Genomic DNA, 9,970 nt, shown 5'->3' on the forward strand with positions numbered 1-9,970 from the left:
GCTGTTTTTATGAAAATCCATCATTTGCAAACATGTATGCTGATGGTGAAGTACTCGGCGATCTGATTAAAGCCAAAGAAAATATTAAACACAAGTATATAGCATTAAAACACGGAAAAGCAGATATTCATTCACTAGTATCGGAAACTCTAGGTCCGATAATCGAACCATTGAACGAAATAAAAAAATATAAGCCTTTGCCATTGCCGCCCTCAGAGGACAAGTTTATTCAAGATTTTCAAGATTTTGAAATAAACGACTGGTTTAAATCTTACGATATAGACAAGACGTACGGCCCCAAAATACACACAAGTGGGAATGTACATTTAGGTAAAAAAGAAATTAAATTCATCGATAATACGTTGAATATTGAGGATACTTCATACCCACTAACACAAGGACTAGGTAATTTAATATTTTCGAAATCTCCAAAATTATACACCAAAAACGATTTAGAAGCATATAAGTCTATATCAATTCAAACATCGGCCCACCTAACAGCAAACGAGAAAAAAATTAAAAAAGGTGGAAATAAATATCATGATATAATACAAAATCTGTTTCCATCTGGAAGTGGGCTATCTATGAAATTACAAAAACATAATTTAGTTTACTGGAACGACCCCAACGAGTTATTCGAGCGATTGCAGTTACTACTGGCGTCAAAAGCAGCTGATAATACAGGCGTTTCCAACGAAATACTCTCGATTTTTTAAGAACTGCGTGAAGCAGGGTTAATAAAACATATTCCAAATGTCTAAACGTGAAATCGCTATCGAACTACACAAACCGGCTAGAAAAAATTATACACGGCGTAGAGTTAATGTTTATGGCAAAAACGACCTATGGCAAGCTGACTTGGTCGAAATGATACCATATTCGAAAAAAAATAAAGGCTATAAATATATTCTATTTGTCATTGATTGTTTTACAATGTTTGCTTGGGCGATACCGTTAAAGTCTAAAACTGCTAAAGAAGTTTCCAGCTCAATGTCTAAAATACTGCATAAACGCACACCAAAGCTATTACAGCTCGATAATGGTAAAGAATTTTACAATTCTACATTTGACGCGTTGATGAAGAAGCACAACATACATAAATATTCGACTTATAGTACTATGAAAGCGTGTATTGTGGAACGTTTCAACCGCACATTGAAAGAAAAAATGTTTAGAGAATTTACGGCACGAGGTTCGCATGAATGGATTTCTATTTTACCTTCATTGATTAACGAATACAATAATTCAAAACATAGGACAATAGGAATGACACCAGTGCAAGCTGATGCTAATCCTACGTCAGTGGAAATAAAGCAACGAAAAATTATTGATGGAAAAAATAAATTTAACATAGGCGATAACGTCCGTAATAGCACATATAAAGGTGTGTTTACAAAAGGTTATTTACCGAGCTGGTCTACAGAAATATTTAAAATTGTTAAAATCAACAACACATTACCTGCTACTTATCAGCTACAAGATTATAGTGGAAAACCGATTGCTGGCTGCTTCTATTCAGAGGAAATATCGAAAACAAATTATCCAAATGACTTTTTAGTAGAGAAAATTATACGCAAGAAGGGGAAGCAAATTTTTGTGAAATGGCTCGGGTTCGATAATACACACAATAGTTGGATAAATACATGTGACATTAGAAAATAGTGTCAGTCGAGTTATAGACATGAACGTGTTTGGTAGTTCTCAGTCTAGTGAAACAAACAAAATTATTTCAAACCCCGAACAGTCGAACAAATCGTTTTTGTCTAAATTAGATAAAATCGAGCATTTACTCGAAGAAAACCATAAATCTGTACAAATTCAAGAAGAACAAGTAGAAGCGATACAATTGGCATGTATACAAATAACTGAGCATATGACAAGAGGTGAAGTATCATTAAAATCAATCAAAGAAAGTATAGAAGGATTGAAAAACATAATACCAGCTATACTCAGTCAACTAAATACTATTGAAACTTATTATAAAGACAAGCCATAATGTCTTCGGCCATCTTGGACATGCAATGTGTACTTGGCGTCAACAATAAATACATGATTAAAGAAATGTCTATAGTAGACACAGAAACATGGGCGACCCAGCACTGGATTTTTAAACATTCAAACTCAATGCAGGACAATAAGAGTCAAAAAACCAACAAGTGGCTGGAGCGTAATTACCATCAACTAACTATAGAATACGGTGATATCGAGTATGAAGAACTCGGAAAAATATTAAATTCATTAAAGTTTGGCTGCATTTACATCAAAGGCGAACAGAAAAAACAAATTCTTATGGAGTATATACCACACGTCGCACTCATCAACATTGAAGACTTGGGCTGCCCTCGTTTGGATCAAATATGTGATGACGAAACTTTACCTTGTTGTATTTTTCATATGGAATTTAATCCAAAACAATGTACATTTTACAAAATATTTGCTATAAGAAAATGGTTTATAAATAATTCTTAATTGTGCTTACGCAAATAAATTTAATAAACATAATAATATTTTAACAAAGAGTTTTCTTTATACATGCTAACATTTACAAGGTAAACATTTTAATACAAAGTATATACAAATATCTGGTATAAAATTTAAACTATTTATGTCAAAGTATTTACAAATTAAAATATATACAATTATATGTCATGAAATTGTTTTCATTTTACACTATTTATGTACAGAGTATTTTAAAAATTTTACACAAGGCCTAAAATTCGTTTTCGACCATAATTTCAGCCAACTCTGCGTCCCTGTAAAATTTATAAATAATATAATTTTGATAATTTAAAAACAATTTAAAAAACTTACTCTATTCTAAAATGACCGTGAGCTAGGGTATGGATTTTATCTTCTAGTATCACCCTCTTATCATCATAATTGTTGTATATTATTTTATTGGTCTGGACAGTCGTCAATTGATGTTTGAATGAACGTATACACATATTCAGCTGTCTATTATTGACACCCGGCTCCATACCTTCAAACAAACATGCCCGATGACCCTCAAATGTCATATGGTTCTTAACCACATGACCCCTCACGCCTTTTGCACGGATCTGCTCCTTCACATTCATATCATCCAATCCTTGGATTTTATAAGCGTAGGATTTAGCACGGAGTGCGCAAAACTCCGTCATAATATGGCCGTCAGTCTCATCTGAAAATAGACCCGGGATCTTTTTCCTCTCAGCAATATAACACGGATGGTTTCGTGGTAAATTAGAAGTATCCATACGGTCGAGTAGATTGGCGTTCCTTGCAAGATCTTCGTAAAAGTCATCAGTGTGGATATAATATACCAGTGAATCTATAATAACAATTATTTAATTATGTATGAAACAAATATATATTAATTTATTAATTTACCGGTGTCAGTGTACATCAGCTCGATTTGATCACCATAATGCCTCTTCATCACGTTGTAGTGATAGTCGTACATTTTTGTCTTTGATATATCCAACACTGCTAAGCCTGTAGGAAGAATTATTAAATATCTATAAGAATGTAATATACATGCTATGATACATACCAATATAAATAGGTTTGTCGAATTTTATAATTTTTTTCTCCATTGTTACAGCACTCAGGTTTTCGTTGTATGGTGTCGCATATTTAAATGTGGTCAAGTTGATAAGTTTCTGCACTCTATCTTCGTTTGAAACAAGCTCCATTAGTATCCTTCGTCTAACTTGTTCCATAGTCTTACCTATCGATTTTAAAAAGGATTAGTATAAAATTGAATAAACACAAAAATTATAAAAAATACCAAAAATACTATTATTCATAAGCTTGAAGAAGTCTTTCTCAAAATCGTTCAAAGCTTTTTTTCTCATTTCGGTGTTTAAATTTATAAATTCGGCAAGCCAGGGATTGGTTGAATTGTAGGACCCCCTATGCACCTAGAATAAAATTAATCATGTCAAAAATAAATAAATTTACATTTTATTTTAAATAAATTTACTTTTTCAACTATCAACCCGTTTTTAATGGCTTGCTGGAGATTACGGTAATGTACGACATAATTTTTTTTTGACTCGAAGGTCGCCATCAGTTTTTTTACTTTCGAGCCATCGGGTATTCCGTTTTGAGGCAGAAATGGTAGATCATTATGCTGATCATGCAGTTCTGCTGGATACGTTACATCAACCTCATACATCCGTCCGATCGGCGAGTTGTGGTCCAAGTCGTTAAGACCATCGAGCTTGGCTTCAACCCACTTAAAACCTCCATAGGGCATACATTCTGCCATAGCCCAGCCATAAAGGTTATTACAGTCTTGATAGACAAGCCATGATTTCGGTTTAGTTTCGTCATAATCAGGCACCTTATGGTTATTAGCCTTAGCATACCGCATGCTAGCCTGCACCAATCCACCGCGTATACCTGTAATATAATTATTTCTATAACATTTAAAAAATTAATTTTTCATCAGTTACAAACCTTTTTCTATACATAGTAGCATGTCATAATCGGTCAACAGTTCCAATTTCACCGATGTATATTTCAACATCGAATCGAAGCTGAATCCTGAGGCCGTATAATAAAATGCCGGATCTAAATTGTACGTTTTCATGCATAGATCGCGGAAATTTTCAAAAACATCCGCGAGCAACAAAACGTCAATTTTGAAATACAAATCGCTGTATTCGCCCAGCGTTCTGCATTCAAAGTGCCTCCATACCTCCATAGCATGTTCGTAGTGTACATCCTTAATACCCTCCTCCTTGAGCGTGCTATAAAATTCTTCTTTTGGTGGTAGACTCGGCTCGTCCAACTTATCCCAGCCATCCGTATACTCGTATGGATATACACCCTTACGGGTGACTAGTGGCATATCCCGGGCATCAAAAAATTTTGCTGTCTCGCGGAATTTCGAAAAATCTCGAGTTAAAAGGTTTTTGGATAGAGTATCCAACTTTGATGCCATAAACCTGCATGTGTCTACGAATCGTATAGTAAACGTCCTACTGATATATTTTGAAAATGAAATACATTTTTCTTCGCTATTAGCAATAACTTTTATACTATTAGCGTCATAGCCTAATTCAGTTACAATAAAGTGGGCGTCATAATTAGATAAATTGTGGAAAAAACAGGGGACAAATTTCGGTTGTTTTAATTTTAAATTACATCGAGAGCATAAAGATTGTCTAAATCTACCAGTAAGATGACAATGGTCGCGGACTTTCTCGTTTGTGTCGAAACTGCGTTTACAAAAGTTACAATTTTTATTTTCATTGTGTTTTCGCGTATCTCGGTCATTCATAACTATAGGGACATTCGTCTTTAGCAATTCTTCAATTTTACGACCTACATCAACTATATTTTCGAGAAAATGCCTGGCAACATCCTCCCGACTATCACTACCGCGATAAACAACTGGCGCGGTTGGTATATTGAATTGCTGGATAAGCTCTAGTGGAACTTCTTCGGACGCTTTAACTAAAAACCCATAACTCATAGGTTTGTGGTTATGTATTACAGTCGTGTGTTCCCCCCTTTTCTCATTAGTTTTCACCAGTAAAGATAAATTTTAAGATAAATATTTTCTGTTCAAATTTTTTATCCTGGAGTAATGGGACTCATCATAACTTGGAAATTTTTTGATATATTCTTTTATTATATATCTACACTAGCTGTCCCGTCACGGCGTTGCCCGCGTATTAGTTGGTTTTTTGGCATTTTCGTAGGCCATGTATTAGTGTTATTATGTATGAGAAAATTTAAAAGTAATAAGGTAAAGTATCTAAATGTTTTAATTGACAAACAAATATATATATTTTCTGAATTTACATTTTATTCATCTTATATTAAATTATTGTTTATAATCAGTGACCTACTTACAAAATATACTATATACATTAAAAACATACAAAAATAAATTAAATTATTAAAACTAAAAATTATCTAAGTACTACTTTGTGTACAACATTTCTGGTTAATCTGTCTTTCGCTAACACGAAGAGATTTGATGGTTTTCCTCGTTTTTATTAACTTGTTTATATTATTATCACTCATTTAATTCTTGATTGATTTTTTAGCTGCCAAAACCATCTGTTTAAAGCTGTAACCAGCACTAATCTTACGTTTAGCTTCATTGCTGTAGTAACCAACCAAGACGCTGCTTTTTCCTTAGTACCAGTATTTTTAGATTTAAACACTTCCCAAGCTTGATTTTCTAATATTTTGTCAGCTCTATGTCTATCGGTTAGCGAATTGCTTTCTTCGTATGCGATATCGTGAGCTCTGGCCAACTCGTCTAGTCTGTTTATACCTCGTTCACCACCTGCTACTCTTTCTTTTAATTTAGTACCAGGAACTGCAAATCTGAAAAAAAAAATATAGATATGATTTTATTATGTAATGAGTATAGTCACTATACCTATAGCCAGGTAGATGAAACTCCACTGGTAGATGATTTATAACCGAGTTAATAAGGCCAGAACCCTTATTGTTGTTTCGCTTACGAACGCGAGATATCCTGTGACGCTTTCCCTAATATAGCATTAGTATTTATGGTGAAAAAATGCGGTTTATCGAGCAAGAGAAAAAACTACAAATTTATAACATTGACACTACAGATACAATACAGTTAAGACGTGGTGAGGTATTTCCAAACACTATACGTTCGTTGGTGTTGGGTAGCTCTGGATGTGGTAAAACAAATTTGATATATTTTCTTCTAGTTGACGAAAACGGTTTACGATTTGAAAACGTTTACACATACTCTAAAACGTTGGAACAACCAAAATACAAATTATTGATACGTATAATCGACGATATTGACGGTATTTAACATTTTTACTTTTTTCGAGAATGATAAAGTCATTCAACCTGAGCAAGTCTTACCAAACTCTAAATTTCTCATGGATGACGCCATAGGTGAACAGCAAAACGTAATAAGAACTTTCTTCTCCAGGGTCGTCACAATAAAATAGATATATTTTATCTGGTTCAGAGTTATTCAAAAGTACCAAAGCAGTTGATACGCGACAATGCTAATTTAAAAGTATTATTCAAACAAGATGAGACCAATTTAAAACATGTATACAACGAACACAGTTCGGGTGATATGACATATATACAATTTAAACATTTTTGTGTTACGTGTTGGAACCGTGATAGAAACATGGGCGACTCAATACTGGATTTTTAAAAATTCAAAATTATTACAAGACAACAAGAGTCGACAGTTCGTGTTCAACCACCGTCCGTGCAACACGTGTGCTTATCTTCGGTTACGTTTTATAGCTTCCGATAGCACGTTAGTTTTTATCGACGTCTAACAGGTAATATGGTTTAATTAATATATAACCTTATTCGCCGCGGTATTTCTAAATGAATAACAACGCAATGGACAATATGTCCAAAAAACCTATAACCAATCGTTCATCACTTAATACTACGCAAAAAAAAATAAATCCTACACCTATATCAAAAAATACCTCCCCATATACGCCAACTCAATCATCACCAAACAATCCAAAACCAAACATCAAATCATCGATTCCTCAGTCGGCCACAGCCAGCAATTCTTCACCACGCGTCGTTATCAAGACCCCTCCACCTCCACCTCGCACCATATCTACTGCACTTCGTACCGACAACACGCAAGCCTCAACCACTATCGCTAATCACTCTGATTACGATGTCTCTACGATTTCTCATACACAAATATCGCACACATTAAGTAATACAAACAACATAAACTTCGCATCTGCCGCCGCTATGGAAAAGACCCCGAGTCGGGAACAGGCAATAGTATTTAACTCGATTGACGGCATACCTCAAAAAGAGTATATACTAGCAATCGGAAAAATAGTCCTACCCAAAAACATAACATTTGTATCGAGAATATCGAATAACCGTTTTTGTATATTCCTATCCAGTAAAAAAATATTAGATAACCTAATTCAAACAACACAAGTTATAAACATTAATGACCAGATTATCCAAATTCGAAGACTCATTAACCCGGCTAAAAGATTTATCATCTCCAACGTATGTCCATCCATACCAAACCTAACAATTGAAGACGCCTTAAGAAATATAGGTATAACTCCCATATCAAAAATTAACCACCTCAAAGCTGGCATAAATGTTGAAGGTTACGAACACATTTTGAGTTTCCGCCGTCAAATGTTCCTTAACCACGAAGATATCCCTAAGCTCCCGAGCTCGTTATTAATTTATTCGAATGAAAATCAATTCAGAATATTCTTTACTGATGACAAAATAACCTGTTTTCTCTGCAAATCTGTTGGACACACAACATCCAACTGCAAAACAAACACTAAAAATAAACTGGAAAATGATGACCCAATTATCATAAATGAAACAAACACACCTGATCATATCACCGTAGAACAAATTGAAAAAGTCCTCCTTCCTACAACGCCAAACGAAAAACTACAATTAGACCAATCCACTATGGATTGGTCCGAAGAAATCGAACTTTCTTCGCAAACGCAGAGCACATTCGACGAAACTCTTAATTTTCCACCAATCGAAACATATAAAAGACCTCTGTCCGATTCTTCGTCATTGAAAACACCCGTTTCACCGAATATTTTAACTTCACCTACAACCACTCCAATAAAAGGAAAAATCACAAAAAAAATCAAAGTACGATCGTGCTCTAACTCAGCAAACAGACAAGAAAAAATCCCTGAAGAAGAACTAAAACCAGTTGTGGATTTTTTCACAGTCAATGAGTCCCTACCTATCACATTCCTTCAATTCAAACACATTCTCAATAACTTCACAAATAAATCTTTGAATATTCACTCTCTGACGGAACATGTAAAAATCGACATTCCGTCACTTATGAACCTGTTAGATCAAATTCGAAAAATAGCAAAAGACAGATCACTCAAAGCGCGGCTAACAAAGTTGGCAAATCTCCTTTTCCAAGCACTACCTCCCCAATAAAACACTAAAAAAAAAAAAAAAAAAAAAAACCAAACCCTCACTCAATCACCTTTAAAATCATTTTATTATGGAATCTATCATCCAATGGAACATAAATGGCCTCCTAAAGCACTACACAGACATCCATCGAGCCAAATTTGCCATCAAACCTATTGCTTTTTGTTTCCAAGAAACAAACCTAAAGCCCAACACTACCTTTCCAATACGTGGGTTCAATGGTTTTTTCAAAAACCGCCAAACTAATCTCCGAGCAAGTGGAGGCGTTGCTATCTACGTAAATAACCTCGTTGAAAGCAAGGAAATTCCTATACAATCACCCCTTGAAGTTATAGCAGTTTCTATACTCCTTAAAAACCCAATTTGTATTTGCAACATCTACTTGCCAGACAGTTCCAACTTATTACTTAACGACCTAAACAACATAATCAGTCAATTACCGAAACCATTTCTTTTATTAGGCGACTTTAACAGCCGCAATCCTATTTGGGGATCAAACTACACCGATGCCAGAGGGAAAATTGTAGAAACTTTTCTTGACAACGACCAAATCATTCTCCTAAACACCGGAGAACCTACCAGACATAATGTAGCAAACAACTCCTTCTCAGCCATCGATCTATCAATAGCTAGCACCACTCTCGCACCTAAAACAAAATGGAAAGTTCTCATCGACTACAATTGCAGCGACCACTGGCCGATATCTATTCAATTACTAGACCAATCTCCCCTTATACCTTTCCCACCCAAATGGAACACCAAAAAACCTAATTGGGTCCTATACAGTGACCTTTTAAGTCAATCGACCATGGAAAATCCAATACAAACAGAATCTATTACCAATCAAACCTCAATCAATTCCATAACCGAGAACTTTACAGACCTAATTTTAGAGGCCGCTTCTAAAGCAATCGGCAAAACGAACAATAATATCAAAAGAAAATTAGTACCCTGGTGGAACCACGAATGTAATGAGTCGATAAAGTCATACAAAAAATGTCTCAACAAATTCAAAAAATCCAAATCCACACTCGATAAT

The 9,970-nt window shown here is 34.8% G+C and overlaps 1 protein-coding gene across 1 annotated transcript; it reads right to left on the reverse strand.

Annotated features, from left to right (window-relative positions):
- Window positions 1-2,541: 2,541 nt before the first annotated feature.
- LOC132927929 (uncharacterized) lies at window positions 2,542-5,844 on the reverse strand. Its single transcript, XM_060992496.1, has 7 exons — window positions 4,444-5,844; window positions 3,965-4,386; window positions 3,770-3,902; window positions 3,533-3,709; window positions 3,370-3,474; window positions 2,812-3,310; window positions 2,542-2,753 (listed from the first exon to the last, which is right to left on the reverse strand). The coding sequence occupies exons 1-7, from the start codon at window positions 5,462-5,464 to the stop codon at window positions 2,711-2,713; spliced, it is 2,400 nt and encodes a 799-aa protein (XP_060848479.1). The 5' UTR covers window positions 5,465-5,844; the 3' UTR covers window positions 2,542-2,710.
- Window positions 5,845-9,970: the final 4,126 nt, after the last annotated feature.

This window comes from Rhopalosiphum padi, chromosome 3 (assembly GCF_020882245.1).
Source record: "Rhopalosiphum padi isolate XX-2018 chromosome 3, ASM2088224v1, whole genome shotgun sequence".
Classification (NCBI taxonomy): domain Eukaryota; kingdom Metazoa; phylum Arthropoda; class Insecta; order Hemiptera; family Aphididae; genus Rhopalosiphum; species Rhopalosiphum padi.

What these genes read in the sequence shown, in the direction of transcription:
- LOC132927929 (XM_060992496.1), bottom strand. Translation starts at nt 5,464, where the DNA reads ATGAGTTATGGGTTTTTAGTTAAAGCGTCCGAAGAAGTTCCACTAGAG. An exon ending in CGACAAACCTATTTATATTG is followed by an intron (nt 3,475 to 3,532) that starts GTATGTATCATA and finishes TTCTTCCTACAG; the next exon opens with GCTTAGCAGTGTTGGATATA. An exon ending in GCTGATGTACACTGACACCG is followed by an intron (nt 3,311 to 3,369) that starts GTAAATTAATAA and finishes TTGTTATTATAG; the next exon opens with ATTCACTGGTATATTATATC.